Source organism: Rhamphochromis longiceps, linkage group LG6, assembly GCF_057381845.1.
Source record: "Rhamphochromis longiceps isolate RC_006_pf linkage group LG6, R_longiceps_female_GT1.1, whole genome shotgun sequence".
NCBI classification, from domain to species: domain Eukaryota; kingdom Metazoa; phylum Chordata; class Actinopteri; order Cichliformes; family Cichlidae; genus Rhamphochromis; species Rhamphochromis longiceps.
The window spans coordinates 20,394,482-20,421,002 of NC_140562.1; the positions used below are offsets into that span (position 1 = coordinate 20,394,482).

The following is a 26,521-nucleotide window of genomic DNA, read 5'->3' on the forward strand; positions in this document are numbered from 1 at the left end:
GAAGCGCCTGAACTCTTCACCCCTGTCTGAGCAGGTCGGCTGGAGAGCAGCAGAATAGAGAGATTGAGAGAGCGAGGGATGGGGGCAGGGATGGAGAGAGATGTGGAATAACAGAGCAGGGAGAAGTGTAGACTTGGGTAACGGGAGGGGGAGAGGTGGAGAGGTTGTCATTTAGGCTCTAGCTATTCCTCATCCTTCTGTCCTTTTCCAGCTCTTCTTTCTCACTTTGCTTTTTTTACCCTGTTACCCTCGGGTGCTTCTTTTTTCTTCTTCTATTCTAGCACTGTTTGACATTTTTCCCTATCGTTACCCATCCTCTTTACCTCTCTATCTCCCTCACTGCCTGTCACTCAAAGTTTTTATTCCTATGCTTTCATTGCACCAAAGTAGTGCAGTAAATTGACTGTGCATGTATTAAATCACTGGACTGTGTGAGTGTTTTAATCCAAGTGTAATTGTGCAACCTGTGCACTGTGTATCCTCAGCAAAACAGGCTCCCAGGTCCACACAGATTCAAGTTGACACCTGAGGCCAAAGGTGATCACTAAAAACAGAACATCACACAAATCCCAATCACTTCCAGTCTGACTCAAACACTGAGTGGAGATGTGGAAGAGAGAATGAGAATATAACATGTTTGTAGTAATGGGGCATACATTCAGAGTTGCACAGAATGGCTGCTCTTACACTTCTTATATGATCTAATCAAAGCACATTTTTATCGCTCAACTTCATTGCAGCTTCATTTCTCTGGTAAAACAGAGACACAAAGACGTGAAGTACTGAAACTAAACCCAAATTAAACTAAAAGGCCACTTCTTATTTTAAAAAGATTCGGAACGACAATGATATGTGCAAGTCTGTGAAATTGTTTCATCTGCTCTTAAGAACTGAAAAAAGATCTTGAGCCTTCAGAAAATGGCAAATAGACACAACCTTTGTGTCTGTTATTTTGACATGTATCAAGAGGAAGTGGACACTTAAAGTACTGTGCAAACGTCTCAAATCAGTCATTGAATTTCTTTTGAGTTGCAAATTCCTTGCAAAAATGTGTAAAAACATGTACGAATTAGGTGCAGTAAATTATTGAAACATGTGCAAACAAAAAATGAAAATACAGCGTAGTATTAGCAAAGACAAAAAAAGAATCTGTACAATTCTCACGAGCTTGAAGTGAATCTTTTGGACGTTGGCTGCCTTTTATTCTGTTCTGTCTCGATGATCCTACACTGCTTCAATAAGGTTGAGGTTCAGGCTCTGGAGAAGCCGATCCATGAGTGATGGTGTTCCACTGTGTGGTTTTGTTGTTGTTTTTTTTCTCTATCCAGGTATGCTTTTACTGCACTTGCAGTGTGTTTGGGATCGTTGCCATGCTAAAAATTAAGCCGTTGACAATTAGATCCATGTTTCAGGTCCTGTGTCAGTCTTCTGATTCCTAAAAGACATGGCGTTTAACTGCTGTTCCATCTGCGGTACATAGTTTTTTTTTAATTTTTTAGGTGTGCACTTGTCCTCCACTTGTCCATTTTCATTTTTAATGACACACTCGCACTATGCAGAGAAATATCAAGTTTTTGCCAGTAGGTTTTTGTGAGTCACATTGTTGGTGCAAAACTTCTATTTAATGTCTGTCAAACTGTGTCATCTTTACCATTTTTCAGAGATTCATCTAAACAAACTGGAACAGATTATTTATTTTTCAAACAAGCTGCTAGTAGCAACGATCCAACTTGAAATTAATTCTTTCCTAAGCTTCCTATGATCTGTAGACACAACATTGGTTCATCCCTTGTGTTTGACGATTTTATTTTATTTTTTATGCTTGAATGATTCATAGGTCAAAACAAACTTAAAAAGATTTCTCTGAAAATGGTCATTACAAGGACTGGATTAAAAAATGAGTGAAGAAGCAGCGAGAGTCCAAAGAAATCCCAGATAACTAATGCTGAAGACCACTTAAAAAAATGCAAGAAAGTTTGGCTCCTTGAGCAAAATATAAAGAAATGAGGTGTGGCTCGAGACTTTTGTACAGTACTGTATTAATTAATGAAATGCTGCCATGGAAACCATCAGGAAAGTGGAGGAAGCTCTAAGAAATTAGCCACAGAAAGTTTTAAAAATAGAATATTAATGGAAATGGAAATATCCCAGATGTGACAAACTCCTTTTACTATTTTTGTGTAGTCTGGTTCCCATCTTGAAATAGTGGTGCTGGAGCAACAGTGACACTAAAGAAAAGCTATGATATTTATTGAGAAAGGGCACAGTCTCTTTTGTGCGTACCATGCACACTGAGACATTTTTCCAGACCTGATTCTGTGGCGTAATGGCAGCTGGAGGCTTCTGCACTAGAGGGGAACACACACACACACACACACACACACACACACACACACACACACACACACACACACACACACACACATGCGCTCTTGCACGGGCTGGATTCAGACAGTGTAAGGGCCGCTTTTTATGGCTTCAGAACATTAGGTCATGACCCCAACCAAAAAGCCATAGCTATTATCAATGTGGGAGTAAGGCCACATTTTCATTTTTTTATTTGGTGACAGGTAGACTTTTCATCCAGCCTGCTGTGATGTGATCCTTTCAGTGTCGGCGTGTTTAAGATCAAATGTTTAGGGATGAATTCGACCAATCAAAATTGTTGGACTGAAACTGTGACTACTCTTCAACCAGTTGATTGATTGAAAAGAAAATCTGTCCATGTTTTTTCTAAATTAACTAAATTTGCTGCAGTGCACGGCACGCTCTCAACTTAAAAAAAAAAAAAACAGTGCTGCAGCATTTTAAATAATTTAAGGTAGTTATTTAATGCTCAAATGATAAGTGTGCACTTGTCCATATTTATATGACGGCTGAAAATAGGTCTTTCTTAACCACTGATACCAGAACATGTTTGGTTGCATGAGAGCACATCGCCCATCCAGACATCCTGGAGAAGTAAGCCCTTTAAAATGTGCTACGTCTGTTATCATGTGATCGTTGTGTCATGGCTTTTTGAGTTATAAGCATATTTATCCTAACACGTGAATGATCCTCTGGTACATTGGTGCATTTCATCTGTTTTGCAGCAGATCAGTTCACGCAGCCTCTGTCACTAGGGTGGAGATCTGATGGTAAAGGCTCGAGTGTCCCTTGGTTGACCCTGACAGTGCAGTGCCCCCTACCCCCTCCACCCTCCGTTCTATCTCCTCCTCCTCTCCTGTGCTTCTCCATCAGCCTCTCTGAGGTTACTCTTGGCCAACTCTGGCCACCTGATTAAGGGATTAGTGGGGCTGATGGTTGTCAGTGTCCCCCACATGCTGGCTACTACCAATAAAGCAGACACCTGGACCTCAGGGAGGAGGCAAGGGGCTGGTAGCACGTATTTCATGCACATAAACACAGGAGTGTATGCATACACATGGATTTAGTAAATTCAGTTTTAATGCAGGACCAGTGTTTGTCTCACGTTGGCCTTTTTGACCAGACGGATAAAGAATGTAAGAGGAGAGGTGGCAGGGTTAGCCCAGGTCTTTTATTGCCCTCCTGTCTTTCTCTCCTGCTCCTGTAGCCTCCCCCACGCCTCCCACTGCTCCTGATGTCCTGCCAAATTTGTATATCCCTTTAATCGTGTGAGTCGCCATGTCAGCAGCACTGTATAAACCCCACTGCTTTGTCTTGCTTCTGTTTGTCATCACACTGAGACTCTGCCTCCTGCCATCACTCTGGTCAAAGATCAGCTATCTTGGAATTGCAGATGCTTAAGGATGTCCCAATGTTGTTCTTTTTTGGGGGTTTTGTTGTTGTTTTTGTGTCTTGGATCTAAGTTACTTATTTATTTTTCCTCATTATGCAGCTGCACAGTAAAAACCTGCTGTAAAATGAACTCAGAAGTACATTTAATCTGGTAAATATAGCAATCAAGACCACTGGAGAGCTTGTGACACTGAAATAGCTCGGTGTAACCCCAGTTTCTTCATATTTTTCTTTAAACATCCATGGATGGAATTTGAGTCTAGATCAGTTCAGGACATTCCTAACAGCTGCCATCTCCCTCATGACTATTTTTAGCTGCTCCCTTCTTTAAACTTGCACGAGAAACAAGTCATTGGTTGCTTTAGCATTTTGCATCATTGATTGCGAGATGGTGGGGAGGGGAGCACATTACACGTGTCATCATAAACAGAGAGGCATTGCTTCCTAGGTAACATTTAAAGGGTTTTACTGTCTCTGTTGCTTGCCTCAGTAAACCTACATGGACTGCTGTCCTCAAGCGACAGCATGACCTCCCGCTGCCCTCTTGCCCTCATAATCACACAGCTAGATGCTAACCGGCTCAGCTCAGCTTTAGAGCCAGTGCTCTCATGCTTTGGCTGTTATTCGGATTTCTGCTGGTTTAGATTTAATTCCATTCATGCAACATCTGTAAACACGCATGCAGGATGCTTAATTTACTTGGACCTGAAGGGAGAGTTTGAGTGTTTTGTTCTGGTGAGATGGTGAAATTTGAATTAACTAAATGTTTTTTCCCCTTTTTAAAGAAGTTTAAACTGAAGTCTTACTTGATTCTTTTAAAACGGCATGCCCCCCTGCTGGGGTTTAGGGTCTCTGTGGAGGTAGGATGGGCAGAAGGGATGGGTGGGGTATGGAGTGAATCTCGGTTAAGTGAATGTGATTCAGGCAGGGAAAATAAACTAGAATTTCATAATGTAATCATGCTGATCATTACAAATCTATTTGGATTTCTTTATTTATTTTTAATCATTAGTGATTGACAACAATTGAAGTGAGTGGTGTAAACCTTTTTTGTTTTTGCCTTCTGAAGTCAGGAAATGCCAGGATCACTGATTTAACTTAGTATGTTCAAAGATAGAAGAGGGAGGGTTTTACTTTTCTTAAAATAGACTTTGCTTAAACAGAGTAATCACGTCTGTTAGGTAATTTTAGAGGAAAAATGTGCCAAATGAAGCACTTTCATCAGCAATTACACCGTTCTGTTGTCAGGTTTACTTGAAAAAGTGCAGTGTAATATTATACTGCGCTAAGTCTAGACAAATTAACAATAGAGAGTTTTATAAAATGTTCAATAAGGATGGATTAATTGGAATACAAGAACAAGGGCCATCAATTATAATTAGTTTAAGGACCCCGGTCTGATTGGCTGGAGGAATGCAGGCAAACAGGACAGGTGTAGTGATGTTAAAATCTGAAATAAGGCGAGGTGTGGAAAAATGGAAATGATCATGAAATTTGAGGATGAATAATGTTATTCAAGAGGAATGAGAGACTGTTCTTTTGTTTTTGTTTTTAAGGAAAGTTTTACTTTCCTGGGCTTCCTGAAATGATCAGAGGTAATTGGATGATTGGATGAACCTGCTACAGTAACTATACATGTATATATGAATCATTATGAGGGGTCGTAACTCCAAAACTGACTGGAACCAATGGTTTAATGTAAATGGCGTACTGTATGTTTCTGTTTAATCTTAAAAATTCATTAAGTATGCACTAATGTAGTTAAAAATATACAATAATAATTGTAATAATACTGCTAATTTTTCTTATTAAGTTATTGCTCAGGGTTTTCTGTGGTTTCGGTATCACAGTAAGCTAGAGTGAAATCTTTACCTACAAATATTTGGGTGTGCTGGTTGAATCTCTTTGAAGAAACCCTAATAATTGCTCCTTGTTTGCTTATTTTCCACAGAGAACAACAAAGATGCCCAATACCAGAAGGTGAAGGTAAAGGCAGAACCCATGGAGGTGGACCCGCCACCTGCAGACCTCACCCCACCTGCCTCCCACATGCTAGCCTTCAGCACTTTAGGGGCGAGTGAGAAGAGCGAGCCAATGAGTAACCTCCACGAGACGTTGGCATGCCCCCAGAAAGATCTCTTCTCGCAAGACATATCGGTCAAAATGGCCTCTGAACTATTGTTTAAATTGTCAGGTATGCTACCTCAGGCTGGTCACTCACTGTTTACTGAGCCATAGAAGATCTACAACACACACACACACACACACACACACACACACACACACACACACACACACACACACAGGAGCATCATGTTCTTTTTTTTCTCCCCTCAGCACTCTGGTGTAAACCTTGGACAGTTTGTGATATTTGACCATAAAACCTACATGTTTCCATTTCCATCCTCTGGTGGCTCTGTAGTAAAGTCAGGATGTAATGACTTCCTGCTTTTTACCTGTATGGCCATGAAAGTGACATTGAAGCAGCAGACAGCTGTTTGTATTGCTAGATGAAGACAGAGCACTGACGTGTATTCATGGCCCCCCAGAGAAAAACCAGGTGTGTGCATGTGTGTATGTGAGAGATGAGGTTTGTAGCCCTGGGCTGGGACCCAGGGCTCTATCCAGGTTCTGATTGCATCTCTTAAATGCTGTACAGAGACACAAGCTTGTGTAAATCTTTCTTTTTCCTTTTTTTTTTTTTTTTTTTTTAATTCTTTTTTGCTCGTCTTGCTCTCACACATATTCACAAATTCACACATTGCCAATCGTTCTTTCCCACACACTCCTGCACACCTTTACACACTCACACAAGGCCCCATGGGGAGTGGTGTCTGCACAAATGCCCCCTCTTCTCTCTCTCTCTCTCTCTCTCTCCCTCCCTCCCTCCCTCCCTCCCTCTCTCTCGATTCGTTTTCAGACATGCCGGCTCAAGCACACTTGGCTGCACACGCTCCCCCTGCACTTCCTCTTCCTCCCTCCTTCCTTCTCTCCCTTTACATTTCTCCCGTGCGGCATCTCCATGGCAACGCGGAAAGAGACCTCTGTCCTTGGCGAGCAGTGTGACGGAATAGGGTGTTTTGGGTAGGGGGTGGGTTTTGGTAGTGGTGGTGGTGGGTTGTAGCAAAGGCGGTGGGTGGCTGAGGATAAGGAGGGTAGGGAGGGCAGCGGGGGTACGGAGTATGCCCACCCAGGGAGGCCAGGCCATCACTAGCCTGGCAACAGCGACGACCGCCCGCCTTAGAACTGGGCTTGAATGTGAGGGGGACTGGAACAGAGTGGGCTGCTGTCACACAATGAGCAATCAATATGAATTACCCAGAGCAGTAGGACCTCAGAGACACATCAGTAGCAAGGTCGCTCTGAACACTGAGATGATTGCAGCTTTGAAATTCACTTCAATGCGTTGCCTTGAAACTCACACATATGGCTCCGTTCTCAGGCATTTTGTATAGTGCTCTTTACTGCCAAATACTGAAACAGCCATGATCCGTGCGCACATTTGCTGGGCACCTAGTGTCCAACTTGATAATTCTTGCTTTACTTTTAAGAGATTTCCTGTACTGTAGTGCTGTAGGATTCTCAAGGTTTTTGATTTTTTTTTTCTTTTAAGGAGGGAAAAAAAGAATCTTTGCTCTTTTAGTACATTTATATTGATATTTCTTATTACTAAACAGTTTCTCGGTGGGAAAAAAATTAATAGCACCTTGCTGTGTTTGTGGGCGAGGGGCTTTTTACAATTTGGGGCAAATAAATATTTGCCAGTTTAAAGAGTTTACTTTGTCACTCAGTGTATTAAACTGCCTATTTACAGATGGGTAAAACATTAGAGGATAAAGCTGAACCATTAACCTCCAACAGTGAGCTGTTACACTGTGGGGGGCTTTCTGGGTTTACTTGTTCCCTCAGACTCATGTGTAAATGCATAACTTATTCTGTGGTCTCATTGTTGCACTGATGAGGCATTAGCAGGTTCGTACAGCGTGACGGTGCCTGCATCCATTGGGCAAGAGGTGGTCACTGAATGGTTGGTTACATATGGAAGTGTTGTGAGTCACATTCTGTGAACTTTCCATGCAGCAAATCTCAATTGAGTTGAACACCGGAGGAAGACTTTGGTGTGGAATGTGTGCATACAGTGTAATACAGTCGAATATTAAACATTCCCATCTTTTTCAACCTTCATGTTATTGAAGGTGATTCAGCTCTTGTGCTGTGGTTTGAGTCCATAGGTGCAAGAGTAGTGGTGTTGATTTAGATACTAAAATGTTGACAGTTTTTGTTTCCCCCCCCCCCCCCTACATTATCATACAAGAGCATGACCGTACACCAACACATGTGTCATCTGGGTAGGCTAATGCATATCTGGGCAGCCGTGCACATTGTTATTTTTAATTTTTTTAAATGCTTGCAAATTGGTGTTGTTGGGCGAGCTCGTGGCGCAAAGGTCAGCAGACCCGCTGGAGAAACTCCCACTAATCCAGATGGCCAGTGGCCTCCCTACTGGCTGTGGCAAACCTGCACTTTACGTGAGCATAGCTTAACTTGGCAGTCTGGCCATAAGTTCACTTGCCGTTGTCCTGATTGTGTCACAACCGATCAAGAAGGAAAGTTAGGACAGCGCTGTTTAATTATTCATCCGATGGCTTGATCTGTGTGATTCCTCTGAATAGCAGCTCATGTGTCAAACTAAGATTGTCTGGGATGTTGGATAAATCTCTGCACATGTTTCATCTCTGTGTCACTGTCAGACAGCGACTTACGACCCACGGGGCGTTTTAGGAAACTTGCCGACTAACACTGAGCCTAAATGGACAGCTTGTCACCGGTCCCTCAAATTTGAGCACAGTGGTTTGAGAGAAAAGATATCTAAACGTATGGTTTATTGTTTTTCTCTCCAGAAAAAGTCAGCAAAGCCAACAACCACAAAGACAGTAACATGGTGGGGATAAACAGGTAAGTCTGTAAATAGACTGTAAATACACGTGTTTTTGTTCAATGTCTGATCAGTAATTACATGGCTTGAATATTGGGTTGGTTTGATGGCCGTGTAAGTAGGCTGTGTGATTTATTTCATGTCTCTCCATTTCAGTCCATTTCTGGACGAGTGCTTCAGACAATCACCCTTTAACTCGCGCTCCAAGAGCACTTCGCCCGCAGAGGCCAGCTCCTCTACCAGGGTACCATTCAACGGTGAGACACGTTACCGACACACACTGTGGGCCAACATCATCACGGGGAAACACGGACATGTAGATAAAAGTTAAAGATGCGGGATTCGAGTTCTAGTGTTTTCAATTAGACCTAAAGACAAATTTAAAAATGATAATTTATATGGAATTTAAATAATTGATCACATAAAGAAAAGTAATTTGCTTATTGATCGAGAATGAAAATCATTGTGGCCTCAGCTAAAAAAAAAAAAAATCAGCGAATTGATCGGGTGTCTTTGTGTTTTGTTACGAGAGAAACTGGACTAAAAAAAGTCCTCCGCAGCTCGACAAAATATGAGACTTAATTAACTGCCAGGACTCTGTATCGCTGCATCATTCATGGTCTTTAAAGGTTCCAAGTCTTCATGTTGTTCCCGCTACAGCTTCGGGAAATAATTGATAATGTAGAGTTGCTCATTACCTGCTTTCTTACAATATACAGTATGTCCACAGATTAATACTCTTCGTGTGAATACAGCACACTCACACACACACACACACACACACACACACACACACACACACACACACACACACACACACACACACACACACACTGTGGTTAAACCACTCCTCTCACCTTTTCATATATAGAGCTGCCTCAGGCCCTTCTGAACTCTCGCACATTTCCCCAACCTGAAGGCTCTGCTCAGGGCATCCCCTCTCTTCCCCTCTTTCCTGGCATCTCAGAACTTCCCTCCTTGTTCCTTTGGCAGTAAGAGATCCAGAGGTTAATTAGCTTGTGCCAGCTTTGCCTGTCCCTCTGCCAGTTAATGAAAATCTGATTGGCTTCTGGGTGTCAAGAGTGTCCTGAAAGTTAATTCGCCCAGCCCACCTCCCCCTTTCCCTTGTGTGTTTAAGCTTCACATTCAGCCTCTGCTGCCTTTTCTCTCTCTCTCTCTGTTTTTTTTCTTTCTTTTACAGTTGTACCATTTCTCTTTCCTCCCTCATTCATTGTGTCCGCGTTTTATTGCGTCTCCATTGCCTTCGATCGGTAAGTTTGCCCACCGCAGCTGTAGGGAGGCAGACCTTTAAACATATTTTCAGTTCATTGGTCGGTGAACTGCCATCTTTTCCCTGCCACTTTGTGCCACCTTTCCTTTATAGCGCAGATGTCACTGTGCGGTTTTGATCCTGCGTCAGCTGTCAAAGGCATACCTCGAGTCTTTGTTTAGCACTCCTGTGTAATATAATGATTATACATTCCACTGGACTCCACTTTGTTAAATACAAATAACTTTTATAATGTAAGTTATAAATAGAAGTGTATAGGGGAAGACAGTATTTTCCTGGAAAATGCTGCCATTCAGCTGCTGTGGCCATGAGAAGACAAAAAGAAAAGATGTGCCGCAACTTATAAAAGGTGATCAGTGTGTTTTTGTTTTGTTTTTTAAGTCTTTAGTTTTCCCACAGTCAGAGAGTTTCACTAAATACCAGAGATGTAAAGTTTTCTGTTTTAATTTAGTCTTTTCATAAAATTCCTCAAATTTTGGTTCTTTTGGGGTTTTTCCCTATAAAAATATGTAAAAACCAATGAGCAGAAAATGACACCTTACCAGTATGAACAAATGTCTTTAATTCTTTTGTTTGTTATTCACATGACTTGGTCTTAAATTTTAATAATTTTTTTAATTTATTTTTTAATTTGAGTGTTTAATCTGATCCAATCAACAGCTAAAATTCCAAAATTAGGTTGGTTTTTTTTGTTTGTTTGTTTGTTTTTTGAAGATGGACTTATTCTGTTTGTAGATCCCAACTTCAAAGTTTCCTTTAACATTCGATTTAGACATACTATGGTCCGGTCACACTATTGGGAAACAGTGGTTAGAGACCGCGTGGTTGCTTCAAAGATGGGGGCCGAGTCTGTGACGGCTCGCTGTCAGTTGTCATCTTCAGAGCAACTTTGTTGCATCAAAACTGCAAATAAAACCGAGGCAGCTCTCAGGTTAAAATTGAATGAGGTCAAACCAGCTCTTATATCCAATTGCAAACTGTAATACAGCCTTTAACTGTAATAGACACACAAAAAATAAAAATCACAAAACTGTTGCATGTACATACACAAACTCAGGTTAACCGCTTACACATCATAGGTTTGAAACAGAAATTCCTCCATAGACAGTGATGTACTTGCTACAAGACGGCGACTTAACTGCAAAATGATACCTGCACTCTGCAACATTACTTATATAGGAATATAACCAGCTGAGTCGATTCCCTCTGTTGGAAGAAGATGAGTTGCGCCTGAGCGTGCAGTCTGATTCAGATTAATTGCAACATGTTCGCAATCTGTCTGCGTTTAGAAATTAAAAGGAAGTTACTTGCAAACCTCCAATCTGAGTTATTGCATCCAGTTCAAGTTGACCACAGCTGTTTGATACAGGTTGCCTCTCACCAGGCGACCCATGCAGTCGCCTTGCAATCCAAAGTCATTATCCAGACTTGTAAGTAGGTGACTGAGCCTTTAAACAGCTAGTTGATATCTTATTTGATGTCAGTGTAAGATAACGATTTTTCTATGAAAACCTGCATTTTCAATTTCACGTGTGCGTGCGTGCAGTTTATCCAAACCAGTTGAAATTTCACTTGATCATTTTTAATCAGTATAGATCCTCCGGCTTAATATATAGTGTTCAAAAATTAAGGACTACGCTAAAGCACACTTGAAATAATCAAGTTGAAAATCATGACGGACAAAAGACCGGATTCAAAATTACACCAAAAATCAAAATGAAATTGTTCCAGTATTTTTTTTATTTTTTATTTTTTAATGGCTGCACTATTGTTGTCATCTACAAACTACACTTTAATTTGTCCGTCCACCCCCTGGAAAAAACAAACAAAAAAAATCCATAAAAGAACTTAAAACCAGACTGTGAACTGCATAACAGGCGACATAACGGCTTCAGCAGAGCGTCTGTAGCACAAAAATGCTCTCCATTATGAAGCAGCTAATGGAGCAGCTATCATGCAGAGATGAAGCTGAAAAGTGTGAGCATTTCCCTTTAAGCAAGAAAGAGAGAATAAATGAGTAGGAGTTAGTGTGATACCAGTGTGACTTGAGGAGTTCGCTGTCTCCTCCCTCCAGTCTGGGGTTTAACACAATCCTTCATTTCTTGTTTGCGTCCCTCTCTTCTGCTCTAATAGCACTAATTAAACCATTAACCACTTGAAGGCCCCTACACCCTAATTGGCTTAATCATCAGTGTGTATGCCGGGTCATGGCCTTGAGCCTCTGCTGTCTGGATTCTCATCACTCTGTGTGACCAAAACCATCCCCGAGTCTCACTTGTGTGAGTCAGGACAAGTTAATGCTTTCATGGGGTATACTTTAGCTTTAAGACATAATAAAGATTAGGATTTGTACAATAGGTCACAAACTGCGAATGAGTTTAAAAACCGATAGATGCAGGTAGATTCCAGCTAATGCAGGATGTCACCTTGAGGACTTTTACTGTGTTTATGCGTGTGAAGAAACACAAAGTCACTCGTTATTAACGTCACTAATGGTAGGTGTTGCTTGACACCGGCCTGCATGCATTTACCATCGTATTCCAGCCTCGTTCATCCTTCTCTGTAGCAGAGCGGTGAACGGGAAACAAGTATGATTACACATGTTCTCCCCTTTTTTTTTTTTTTTTTTTTTTCAAAATTGATTAAAGGTAATTAAATTCACAATGGGTTTCATGTTGTTTCAACATGTGACACCTTGCCTTTAATTCTGTTTCAAATTAGTTTTTTTTTTTTTTTTTTTTTAAAGGTCCAAACGAGTTCCAGACTGTTCTTTTAATCTATTTTTTACTTGCAGTCCCAAACCCAAAGCGACATTTTCGGATGTTTTCACATTGTCTGATCAGCAATCCAGAACTTTCCTACCAGAGGATATTTGACATTTCTGCATGTTAATCAATTTAAATGTTCATTCAGACAGTTTGACGTCCAGTTTAAAAACGATCTGGATGAATCAAGAAACTCAATCTGTAGTCAACTCCTTGAATCTTGAACACTTCCTTAGAAATACTGTCAAATCGTTATTTCACGAGTGGTTCAAGGTAGGAGAATTTTTTTTTTGGCTTGAATCAAGTTTTATAAGAAAAGTAATTGTTTTGATAGAATTCTGTATCTGTTGTCTGGATGCATCTATTGTCTGGATTCTCTGCAGAAAAGTCGAGCTGACTGTGCGTGATCTTGCTTTGACAGTTCCGAAACTCTGCGAGGAGACGGTGTGACGCAGATGACAGAACATGAACAAAGATATGCTAGATAAATTCAGTAGTTTGCATATGGAGGCTAGAGAGGCGATTTTTAAATGCGTGAAGCTGTGTGAGTCACTGCAGCAGCAGTGAAATGTCCTTTCACACCAACATCTGTTCTTTACCAGTTGCCACTAAACATGCCCCCAAAATGCCACAAAACAATCTTTGCTTTTTTTCCCTCATTGTGGTATTCAAACCCACACGAGTAGCTCATCGGCTGGCTAGACGGTATGTTTTAGGACAGCCTTTAAAAAAATAAAAAATAAAAATAAAAAAAGTGATAGCGAGCAGTTGTTAAATATCAACAGTGGACTGAAGTGCACTGATTTCCATCTGCAAAGAATCTAACTCTGAGCTAGTGGGAGGAATGAGCAGCATTTTTTCCTTTTCTTTATCGTCATTTTAAAAAAGAGAGACTAAAGAATTTTTAAAGATGCCTTTTTCACCTTTTAATGTCTTGCACATAGAAAGGTTTTGGCCAAGGCTACCTGTGTAGCCTGTTCCCTGAACAGCATAGACATTTGTAAATAAAATTTCTGCCTTCATTCATGGTAGTTGTACACCACAATGGGGTACATGCTTTTGCGCTCGTGAATTACTCCTTGCTCTATTCATATGGTGGGGGTTAGTTCAAAGCTGTAACTTCTATTCTTCAGCATCTGTCAAAGCAAGTGAAAATTCTCAGTGTTATTCTTTTTATGTCTTTCCTTCCATCCTCTCCCAAATGAAAGAGGTGAAATACAGCGAGGAGAGTTACAGTGGTGTGCTTGTGCTGCAGGCTTCAGAGCAAAGGACTTGTGCTTGCTGTTGACATTAAGAATGCATTTAGACTGCATCCCACCTGCAGGCTAAACAATGAGCATCTGTCAAATGGTGGCAGACAGGTTTCACTCTCGTGGGTTAGCAAATTAGCCCGCGGTGTATCAGTCGTCTGCTGTTCAGACGAAGGGAATTAAGACTTTTTCATATTTATATGCCTGAAAATGTTTTGATTATGGGGCATATTTTCTCAAACAAGCCTTTTTTACCTTTCAAGCTTTTGGCTGTCGAACAGATTTTACCTTACAATCATCAAAAACGTGAACGCAGATTATAATTAAAATGCATTCGTAAAGAAGGAACTAACAAAACATGTCACCATTCTGTTTCATTTGCCCCGTTTCTTGTCCTGGTGGGTGATGGGTAGGCACACACAGGCACCTTTATGAATGTGAAACTATGTGAAATTATTACATTAGATTAGAAAATGTTTATGTACCCTTTTAAGAGCCAAATACTGTGACCACCCCTGCTTAACACACCTTTTGCATGCTGTAAGTGTCGTGTAGTATCTGGTCCCAAGATGGTTGCAGCAAATCCTTTTAATTCAATTCAAGTTTATTTATATTGTGCCAATTCTTAACATTTGCCTCAAGTGCTTTACACTGTAAGGTAAAGACCCTACAGTATTATGGAGAAAAAAACCCCATGAGCGAACATTTGGCAACAGTGGGAAGAAAAAACGTATTTTTAACAGGAAGGAACCTTCAGCAGAACCAGGCTCTGTGACGGCTATCCTGCACATCTGGTTAGAGCATAAGCTTATTGCAGCATAACTATCCAGACCTATAAGCTTTATCAAAAAGGAAACTTTTAAGCCTAATCCTACAAGTAGAGAGGGTGTCTGTCTCCCAAATCCACCCTGGGAGTTGGTTCTACAGGCAAGTGGCCTGATAGCTGAAGGCTCTGCCTCCCATTTTACTTTCAAAAACTCTTTGAATTACAACCAAGCTGAAGGTCTGAGAGCAAAGAGCTCTGTTAGGATAAGTCTTTAAGATATGACAGCGCCTGATTTTTCAAGACTTTATATGTGAGGAGAAGGATTTTAAATTAAATTCTGGATTTAACAGGGAGCCAGTGTAAGACGTTTGAGTTGGAGCGCGCATTGTTGGACTCGGCTGAGTCTTGTTCAAGCGTGTCCCCTTTAAAGCACCTTGAGGCAACTGTTTTTGTTATTTGGAGCTATATAAATCAAATTGCATTGAATTAAATTTTATTAAAAGCCTGTCAACATTATACTTTAAGCTGTCAAGAGATTTATTTATTTTTTTAAACCCAGTTGTCGTGCCATGGTCACCTGGTCACTGTTAAAGCTGAGAAACTTTGACTCTTATCTGATGACTCTTAGGGACATGGGCCATGTTTTGGAGCTGCTGCTGTACCCAGAGAATATATGGGCCAAGAATTTTGCTCAGATGTAGTTGTTACTACAAACTGCATTCAAAAAGCTTCCTGTACCGCAGTCTGGATATTCACTTTCAAATATGCAATTATAAGGATAATTCAGTGCACCAGATCATGTTTCCTGCATTCAGTAAATTGACCTGCAGAACCAGCCTTTCCCTAAAGGTTTAATATATCTCTGACCATGACACATGCTGCTGTTATGAAATATCCAACATTGTTTGTTTCACTGTGGAGTGAGAATAATGTTTTGGCTCATCAGGGTAAATTTCAGGACGGCTTAGATTATGTCAGCTGGATGCAGGAGGGCAAAAAATGGCTGGCATTGTTCTGTCCACAGTTCAAAAATAAACCTTACATATTTAAATTCACTAATAAGTATGAAAATTACAGTGTACACGCAAGATGTCCTTTTACTGCTGCTGTTTATCCTGCTGGGCTGCTGTTATTACTTTCTGCCTGTCCTGTGGAAAAAAAAAAAAACGGCCTGGCTGCTAGGTCAATAATTATTAGATCCTGTCCTCAAAGAAAGCAAATAAGCAGATTTCTTCAAATGTGAAAATATTTCTCAACGAAAATATGAACGGACGAGTGTGCCTCGATAAAGCTGCGTTACTGGTCTGAGGAGGGAAGTAACTGGGGCATCGTAGCGGGCTAATGTTGAAGCCTCATATCCCACCTGACAATAGATTATTGAATAAAAAGAAAATGCTTAAAACAGACGAGGAAAGCAAAGGTTACCCAATAATCCAGAGAACACTGTGGTTAGTAGAAGCTCACTTAGCACAGCAGTGCATGTAGAGCGTAAGTAACTTTGGCTGAGTTACAGCAGTCTGCAGTCGTTTCTGTAGCTGGCAGCAAATGATGGGAACGGTTTTCTCCGTGTGTGTGCACGTGTGTGTTCTAGACTCGGAAAAGGATGACGGAGAGCTGGGAAATGGGATCGCCCAGTGGAGATTAAACGAACAGCTCTTCCCCTGTCCCATTTGTGGCAAGGTGTTTGGTCGACAGCAGACCCTTTCTAGACACCTCTCCCTGCACACAGGTAAGTCACCGCCAGCATGCTGTGACGTCTTCTCCGTTCAAGTGCAGGCATTAGGTATTCACCTGTGTTGTTGATGCTGCCCACAGTAAATAAATAAGGTTGACTAGACTAGATTACCCTTCCTTTAAAGAGATTACTACCATGATTAGTCTCACTGGGAAAACTGCCCGTCTAATTACCCAGCTAGAAGGATGCCACGGAGTATACACACACACACCCACACCCCAGTAATTCTGATACTGCTACGATTGGTTAGCTCTTTCACTTTCTCTCTGGGAGTCTGCCTCACTCCCTTGTGTCCTGATTACCCTGTGTTTTTCAGACTCGGCCCGCCTTTGCACCCCATCGATTCATTCTACCCCATCGCCGTCTTCCACAACTCTCCACTCTCCTCATTCCTTATTGGTTAAAAATGAATTAATAAATAAATAAAATGATTCTCCTGTTTGTAAAGTTTTTGTCTGTTCAGGATTAGTAACGAATAACTATACACACACAAAGTGCACAAATGGAGACTAGTGTACAAAATGCCCCCACACAATTGGACATGCTCTCACATTTAGCGTGCACACACTGCACGACATGCACGCTCACCATCTGAGAGTGTTGGCTGTGAACAGCTTGGCCACACCACGGAGAGCAGAAGCAGGGGCATATGTCAGTGTGATGGTCTTTTTGGTTTCCCCGGCGACATAAAGGTTGCCTGGCTTTGTGTCCTTGGGGCAAATGGCGTATGTGTGTGCGCGCGCGTGTCTTTGTGTAAGCATGTGTGTGTTTGAGCTGGATGTGCTGTTATGTTAATTTGTTTTCAGATAAAGAGAAGTGTGTTTTTGCGTGGATTTCATAGCGCTCGCAAATTATTGGGAGATGATGTTCATGTGTGCCTGTTGTTTTTTTTTTTTTGTTTGTTTGTTTTGTTTTGTTAAAACATCTTGTGGTATCTACATGTTTTTCCCAGAAATCTGGGGATCAGGTTTACAGTTGGGGTCGGGCGAAGGTGAGGCAGGGTTAAGCGTTAAGTAATTAGGTTTAGGCTTGCTTTAAAAGCTCGGAGGCTGAGCGCAACTTAATGAAATATCATCTGAGGTGATGTTTACAGTAACCCAGGGTCGTGTGTGTCTGTGTGTGTGTCTTTCCTTGCAGAAGAGAGGAAGTACAAGTGTCACCTGTGTCCTTATGCAGCCAAGTGCAGGGCTAACCTCAATCAGCACCTGACCATCCACTCTGTCAAGCTGGTCAACACAGATGCTGAGCAGATTGTCAGCGCTGTTACAGCTGACTCCACCGAGCGCAAGAACTGCCCGTACTACTACAGGTAGGACCACGTGTTACCACCACACCTGCTGAGGACATCTCAAGCCAGTACCACATAGTGGATTTAGGCTTTTCCAAAAAAAAAAATATATATATATATATTTATTTCTCTGATGCACAATTACACCCTCTCTCTGCCACTGCTACATGTTAAAGGTTTGTTTTCATTTTATCTGAAACATGCTCGTTCGCCTTCTTGCTAAAGGTTCAGATGAGGAGATGAAGTAGATCTGCTCTTGTGTCTGTGCTTTTCACATGAACCAAGACCCAGTGAACAGTTGTGCAAAAGTCCCACATTTCCTTATGTTTTGCTGGGAAGCTGAGAAATGAGTGTTGCAGAAATATGTTAGCGATACATGGAAATACAGTATAAAAAAACAAAACAGAGTTTGAAATTCTAACAAGCTTGAGAAAGTCAACATTTGGTGTGACCACCTTTATTCTTCAAAACAGCCTGAACTCTCTTAGCAGGTTTTCCTCTGACTTCTTTAAGTAGTCTTCAGGATTAGTTCTCCAGGTTTCTTGAAGGATAATCAAAGCTCTTCTCTGGATGTTGGCTGCCTTTTGTTCTTTTCTCTGTCAAGATGATCCCACCCTGCTTCAATAATGTCGCGTTCTGGGCTCTGGGGAGGCCAATCTATGACTGATGGTGTTCCACTGCATGTGTGTTTGTGTTTTGTTTTTAAATCCAGGATGCTGGACACTTTCCTGTGCTCATAATTCCGTCATTTTTCACAAGACCCCCAACAACCCTGGCTGAAATCCAGCCCCAAACCATGACACAGTGTCCACGGTGTTTTACAGATGACTGTAGGCACTCACTTGTTGTATTTTTCAGTCCAATTCGTGTTTAATGTGGAACACTTCAGCTTTTTCTCTTCCTTAAGAATGACTTCTTGACAGCCAACCTTCCACTGAGACCATTTGTGATGGAGCTTCAGTGAACAGTAGATGGATATCAGCTAAAGAGCCAGATGCATCTGTCTGGTCCTGTGTCGGGTCTTTGCTGTTTTTGTTTGTTTTTCTATTTTTTCTGGATCTTTTAAGGATGTCTAAAATTGCTGTCCATAAATCAATTTATGATTGATAGTTTTTATTTGATTTGTTTTGTTTGTTAGCCCTGCTATCTTCTTTTCTCCTCCTTGTCCAGTTTTGTAAAAAAAAAAATTAAGGACATACTGGACACCAAATCAAGAATCAAGCTTTTGGGGAATCATCTTGTTGGTATAAAAATGGTCTTTTTTGCATTTTTGTAGATTCAGCTATTTGTGTGACACGCTGCTAGTTAGGACCTGAATCAAGTATTTAAAATTGGTTCATCCCTTCAGTTAGGTGCCCTTTTTCTAATTAATTAATTTGTTTTTTTGCTATTGCACAACAACACTTTAAAATAAATTAAAATAGGTCTTGTTCCTTGGAAGCAAAACATAAAGTACTGTAGCTTAGCATAAAGAGTGGTGTGGCTTTTTTGGAGGACAACAAACAAATGAACTCAATTGTGGGGTTTTTATTATATATATTTAAAAATAAACAGCTACTCTGTTCTGGTAAAACAGCTTGGATTTTGATTTGTGAGCAGCTTGGTTGAACAAACAGAACTTAGCTAATCATCTCTTCTTTCTGTAAATGTCTGCAAAAAAATCTAACTGGATGAATTTCCAAGATGTAACTGGACACTTTAATGTGTCCAATGTCTTTTAAAATAGGTCAGTTGCACTATTTCTGAATTGTATGTTATCTTCAGCAGTCTTTATCACGTTGAGAGGAATGTAGCTACAACATACCATTTGGCAGTTCTTGCAGGGAAAATCTAACACTGAAGCGGCCCGTCGGCCTCCTCTCATTCTCACCCTCTTCCTCCTTCTTCCTCTCTGTTCTCTGTCCAGCTGCCATGTGTGTGGTTTCCAGACGGAGCTGAATGCCCAGTTTGTCAGCCACATGTCGCTCCATGTGGACAAGGAGCAGTGGATGTTCTCGCTCTGCTGCAGCGTCTGTGACTATGTGTGCATGGAGGAGACCGACATGAGGAACCACATCAGCACTGGGCACACAGGTACAGATAGCTGGCCTGACTTTTGGTGGTGACAGCACTGATGAGAGAGTCTTTGATTTTTATTTTTGTTTGATTGTTTGTATGTGTATTGTTGGAGTGAGCTGATGATCAGTTTATGGAAGAAAATGTTAGGAAAGTTCTGCAAAAAGAAAAAATACGCTCCAACTCATCAGCAAAGCATGAAATATTCACACAATTTGCTTTTTTTTTTTTTTTTTTTTTTCTGTTTTTCCTAAACAGAAAAAGCTCACCCTCTGGCGAGGCTGAAATATTAGACTTTACTGTTTCAGCCTCCTGCTCTGTCTCATTAGCTGCTGGAAGGCTAATGTTAGCTGCGTGTTAGCATACTGCTGCCACGCTACTCGCAGCTTTTTGAATGATTCACATTTCACCGTTTCCCTCCTCGTCTGCTCTCCTCGCGTCTAGTCCCACCCACAAGAGGATGCAAGGAGTCCAGGCAAAAAGCGTCCTTGAATCTGAACCTCATTTTTAAAGCGACTGGTTATGTGTGACATGTGGCAGAGATGCATGGCCTGCCCGCTGTTACACTGTCACAGCCTACTGTTGGATAGCAGATGTCAGATGAGACTACCGGCGTTCAGGAAGAGCTTTTATATTTCAACTTAATAACTCAACATTTCATGTTATTTTCTTATTATTTTGTATCTTAGGATGTTAATTGTATTTAATTAAAAAAAAAAAAAAACACTTTTGGCTTCTGAATGGCAAAAAATGACTTGAATTGATGAATTTCTTTTCAGCAGCAGAAACAAGCTTCTCATAGATGCACTTAATGGATAAGGAGGAAGACTTAGTTGTAGAGTCCTCCTCATACCATGGGCCAGATTTACTAAAGGGGGGGAAGGCGCTATACTCCTGTGGTTAGTTTTACGGGTGATTTACAGATGTTGCGCTCTAAATCACTTGCGTCTTTTTTTGAATATCGAGCGCAAAACATGTCTTTTTTCCATCTGAAATGTTGGTGTAATTGGCAGTAAATCAAAGTTTTTGTGCATGATTTAAATATTCCCCTCCAGATATTAAAGAAAGGAACTAAAAGAAATACAATATTTTCTTTTTCACACCTAAACCTAATTTGGTGTAAAACGTATAGGTGTTATCTGTGTCTCACGCCTCTGTAATATGTCATGGGTGCAAACGGTGCCACAGAGGATACATCTGCGCACCCTCAATCAGGCCTCCTCTCTTCGTTCCTGCCTCCTCTCAGTGCGTTCTAGGAAACGATAGATGTTTCAGAACGGCACACTAACATGATTTCCCGGTCACAGGTAGGAGGAGATGAGGAATCACGTAAACTCGATGGAGAACTCTTTCCCATATGGGCGGGACTTAACCGCACTCTGCGTCTTTTAATCTCCTTTCCGCTCGCTGTTGTTTCTGCGGGTCCTCAGACCTGTTCTGCAAAAGCACCCGATTCAGCTCCCGCAGAAAAAGAGATTTATGGAGTTATTTTCAAAATTACTCTCGCATGGAAGAGTGGGTGGTAGCTTACACATTGTGGCTCTTGGTCGCAGCTCAGAATATAAATACAGTGCGGTATTTGGACAGTGACACATTTTCTATTATTTTGGCTCTGCACTCCAACACATGGAGTTTAAATTTAAACAACGGGTGAGGTTAAAGAGCTCTCCCCCCCCTTAGCAGCGCAGATAGGGCGAGCAGGGCAATCGTAGGGCTCCTCCTCTGCTCACCTTGTCTGTATGTGAACAACTTAAAGGTAAAGTGCTCGGTAATAAGCATTTGAGTTGGCTGGTGTATGTGCGTTTTGTGAACAGATATCAAATTTGAGAGAAATAAAAAGCATAATCACAGCAATATAAACTCTGCCACTGTTTAAATATTTATGGGCTGCTTTTGTGTAATTAAAGGAAATCACTATGGGCTGTTTTAAGCAAAAACATCTTAATGTAACCCTTGATAAAAACACATTTCCGAGGACAGAGGGAAAGACGAGCGGCAGAGCTGGGTTTCATAAACAAGTCTCCTCCAATCGACCTTCTTTGGACTTTTAAAGCTGCTGGTCTGAACCTCTGGTGGTCGATATGACTGTTTTTGTCTAAAACAGCTTTGTCCAGTTTATTGCTGACGTTGTGCTCCTCTGCTAGTGCTCCTTGTTTGTGTGTGTGTTTGCTCCTTATGTGTGGGTGGGAGGGTGGGATTGTCCGGCCCAGACAGCTGAGGGGTCTTTCAGAGGCCACGGCGGCCTTGTTTATCTGAGAAGGTTGGCCCTTATCGTGCCTGAGGGGGGGGAAATCAATAGGCCTCGGGTCCTTTTGGAGACGAGCTGGGTTTACGATGCCACTTTGGCCATCTTTTAAGTCTCTCAGCGTCTCTTGGCATTTATCTCAGCTTCGCACAAGATGGACACCAGTGGCAAACGCACAAACGGTGGCGGGAGGGGGTACGAGCGACTTCAACTGTAGAAACGTGCATCCCGCCTTTTTTCGTGAGGGATGTTTTAATGATTTGTCAAAGGTCCTGCCCATTTTTGGTGAAGTGTCAAAACTTCAGGTGGTCGGAGAGGGTGGGCTCAGCAGCCTGTCAGATGTGTGGACACACCCAGGCGCGAGATGGCAGAGAGCTCACCGGGTGTTTGAGCCGACCCCCTCCGGTGAAGTTTGCAGTGAGTGGGGGGTGGCGGGGGCTTGTGTGGGTGGGATTTCATAAGAAGGGAGGAGTGAAAATTTGCCTCTTTATTTCTCTTTATCATAAATGTTGCTGGACAGTCACAGAAAAGTTATTCTGTGAAAGAAAATTAAATATTTCTCAGTTAAGTGTGTTTTAAGGTCGAGTCTCGGTGGCTCAGGGCATTCCCTCCCCGCTTGCATCTTTTGCCATTAGCCTTTGGGATATTATAAGAGAAGGCCAGCAGATGATAAATACTGCAGCAAAGGAGACAGAGGCACGCTGTATTTAAAAGCTGCTGAGACCGTGCTGTGAATGACCCTGGTATATTTAGATTTGATTGAAGGCGCTTCGTCATCTTGTGATACCAGGCGGGGGGAGACACATGTGCGCTGCATGTGCACATTCCTGTACATTTTATGCTTGTGTGTGTGTGTGTGTGTGTTCTAGGCTGTTATTAAAAAGGTAGGTCAACCATTTCAGGATCGGTGCAGGCTTTTCCTCCCTCCTTTTTTTTTCTTTTCCTCTCCCTCCTGAGTGAATGCCCTTTGTTGAGCTGTGCCCTGAGATGCTCCCGCCATCTTAGCTCCTTTGGCCATGACCCGAGCTCCTCGCCCCTCCCTCCCTGCCGCCCCCTCCGCTCTTTATTCCCTCTCTTTTCCTACTGAATTGCAGACTTACAGACGGGGATCAATAAAAGCACACTGCATCTTGATTGGACTGGCAGCAGGGCCTCAGTCAGAGCTCAGGACCATCGAGCCTGCCTGTTTTCATTCTGTTTGTGTATGTGTCCGCGTGCGTAACAATGGGGATCTAGAAACCGATGATGTGTCGCTCACAGATTGTGTAGATTTTTATTTTCTCTTCACTGCCCCTGCAGTTTCTCTCCCCTGCTTATTAGATCCTACCAACAAACGTTTCTTTCTCTCTGTGCTCCGCCCTCCGGCGTCCAGGTCTGAACTCGAGAAGTCCCCTCAGCGAGACCAAGAGCACCTCATCCTCCCTCTCGGCCCTCAGCGACTCGCTCAACAGCTCGGAGGGCGGAGACCTCACCCACGGTAACGAAGAACTCAAGAGCCTGTTAGCCCCGCCCTCCTCCGCCGGCAGCCAGTCCAGCTCCGGAAGCCACTCGGGATCAGGAACCGAGGACAAGTCTGACAAAGGCAAGGGACTGTGGGAACTGTTGCACCCAAATACACTTTCAAAGCCCCTGAAATCTCCACAAACTGAATTATTCATTTCTAAATGAGCAAGAATCAGAGTTTAGGTGTTCTGAAAAAGTTGTTTAAAGTGACCAAACAAGCAAAACTGACATGTTTTTGAAACCTCGCTGGGGTCAAACTGATCAACAAATCTCTTGGCCAAACAGTTTGAGGGTACTCCTCTGATTGAGAAAGTGAGTATTAAAGAGATCCCGTCTCCATAATTACCCTTGTCTTTTGAAGATCTATTAAGACTAAATGCTTTGGTCAGGAAGGTGCACGCTGGGCGACGGGCTCAAGAAGACGGGACAACGCCCCCAAACCGATTCCGTCCTTCAAAAACACACTCATTAATTCTCAACCAAGCACAGCCAATGAGTACATACTAACTTGATTCACTTAATTGTATTCGTATGTGGCCTCATCGAGGATGCTGTGAATTGTTTTGTTTTTTTTTCCTTTTATTTGGATGCTCTGCAGATTTTATCCATGAAGGTTAGTTTACTCTAAATGAGAGTCTGTGTACAAAAACCATGTCCCGTGTTCTGAAGTCTGTCTGTACTGTAGAACAGAAAGAGGTTTTTGTTACAGAGCGGTAAGGGGTCATTTTGTTGCAAGAACTGCAGGGTCGTGTGTTTTTTAAAGAGCTCGAGCCCTTTTTTGGACTCAGTCAGGATATTACAGCCGCTGCTGCATCTCCTTGGACGTCCACTTTCACGATCTGTCTCTCGTGAGCCCCTTTGCTTGAACAGAAGTGCAGAGGAATTTTACTCCTGCAGCCTAAGAGGGCATTATTACACCTGACCTCTCCCTGTATCTGAACTCTCTCTCTCCCCTTAGCAGATGGGCAACCTCTGAGATTTCGTCCAAATGCAGATCAGCTTTCTACAAAAAAACAAACCCGGTCTTAATACTCACCGTTCTCCTCCTCCTCTTGCTCTCTCTCCAGGTTTCGAGTGCGTCTTCTGCAATTTTGTGTGCAAGACGCGCAGCATGTACGAGCGCCACCTCCAGATCCACCTCATCACACGAATGTTTGAGTGCGACGTTTGCCACAAGTTCCTCAAGACGCCCGAGCAGCTGCTGGAGCACAAGAAGTGCCACACCGTCCCCTCCGGAGGGCTCAAGTAAGGAAAGCAAGTACAGACAGAGGTTCCTAACTCCGCCCGTCCTTCCCCTCCCTTCCCCTCTCAATTCACTACACACAAAAATCACATACTGTATATACACACTCATTAGAGTACCTCGTGGGGTGTGCTTGTAACTTATTATAAATGCAACATTTTTAAAAAATTGCACAAGCATATATAAGCATTATTCATTTAAATAAGAGCTGATTGTAACCAACACGTTTTTTAATTTGAAGATTATTTGGGCCGCATGCCTTTAATCGCCTAACCTCCCTTTTAATGGTTATTATCTGCGGCCAGCAAATGAAATGATACTTGATTCAGTTTTTCTCAACAGCCTGTCTTGGCAAGTCCAACTTATTAGACAGCGGTCTGTGGGTCTGCAGTGGCTGTTGTGAACAGAAGGGAGAGTGGAAAGGAGATGGAAACGGGCTTCCCCTCAGGGTCTGTTGTTCCTCTGCCCACAGCTAACAGGCATGCCAAGGAAAAAATATCTTAGGAAACCTGCATTCCACAAAACTACGTCCCTCCCTCCTCAAAATAACAGACACATGGTGCACTCTGCTGTTGATTATATAAAATTTGTTGGCACACCCCTAAAAGATAATCAAGCGCGTTACAGGCACCCCATAATCACAAATGTCTAAATCACTCGCAGTCTGTTCAGTCTAAATGCATGCAGTGGAAAGAATGAACAGCCTTTAAATACCAGTGTGAACAAACACACATGCACACTGCATATGGTTCCGTTATTTTTAATGTATTCTGATAAAGCAGCCTTGTTTTTATTATGCTACAGTCACACTAGAAGAAAACGGCAGTCGGAGACCGCAGTGCGACCAAAAGTATTGCGACTGTGCGCAATCAATTTGAAGTTGTTAAATTTTTAGAGACTAAGTCTGCAACCGCTTGTGGTCAGTTTTGCCTTCAAAGCAACTTTGGCACATCAAGATGGAGATAAAACGGCAATAGGCTGGAGTCGGTCGGCTATCCGTTTCAATCTAGCAATCAGTCAACTAAATTGCAAATCTGTTGTCGTCTACATGCACAGAATTTCATATTAACTACTTACATTCAGAGTCCAGCGAGAACCTCAGAAATATCTCCACAAATAGTGACGTAGTTGCCGCAGGACAAATATTTGACTACAAAGTGACATAGGCGCTCTGCGACTTCTGTGGCTTTTATAGGAATATAATGGAATGCAGCCAGTCTGCAACCAGTTGTGCTCATGGTTGCAGACTGACTCTGACTGATTGTAAGATGTTGGCAGTCTGTTGATAAACTAATCAGCAGCTATTTGTAAACCTTCACCAATCTGTCTGAGAGTCGCTGCACTCAGACCATGAGTGTTTTCAAACCGGTTGCCTCCCACTAGGAGACCTGTGCGATCAAAAGTGGTCACAGAGAGGCTGAGAGTTCTGCGCACTCAGCTGCCGAATGTGGAAAAAATTCAGCGCAAACACCGGACAACCACCAACTTTTCCTCTAGTGTGACTGAGCCATTAGCACCGACTGTGTGTACAGCTCTCGTCTCCTCACGCTTCCCTCTCCATCACCATACTCCAGTCCCACAGGAGCCTTTGTTGTACTGTGACACGTCCTTGTGACATTTCAGGCCTGTCAAGCTAACATAAAACTCATCTGCTGACCTCAGCACCCCCCCACACACACACACAC

General features: G+C 42.2%; 1 protein-coding gene across 1 annotated transcript in view; it reads left to right on the plus strand.

Annotated features, from left to right (window-relative positions):
- The window catches only part of znf827 (zinc finger protein 827), a 53,025-nt gene that overhangs the window by 20,678 nt on the left and 5,826 nt on the right, over positions 1–26,521 (plus strand). The window contains exons 6-13 of the mRNA XM_085409633.1: positions 5,711–5,953; positions 8,661–8,715; positions 8,852–8,952; positions 16,359–16,496; positions 17,640–17,811; positions 19,697–19,863; positions 23,463–23,672; positions 24,661–24,838. Of these exons, the coding sequence (XP_085265759.1) occupies positions 5,711–5,953; positions 8,661–8,715; positions 8,852–8,952; positions 16,359–16,496; positions 17,640–17,811; positions 19,697–19,863; positions 23,463–23,672; positions 24,661–24,838 (1,264 nt within the window). The remainder of the gene's footprint in view (positions 1–5,710; positions 5,954–8,660; positions 8,716–8,851; positions 8,953–16,358; positions 16,497–17,639; positions 17,812–19,696; positions 19,864–23,462; positions 23,673–24,660; positions 24,839–26,521) is intronic.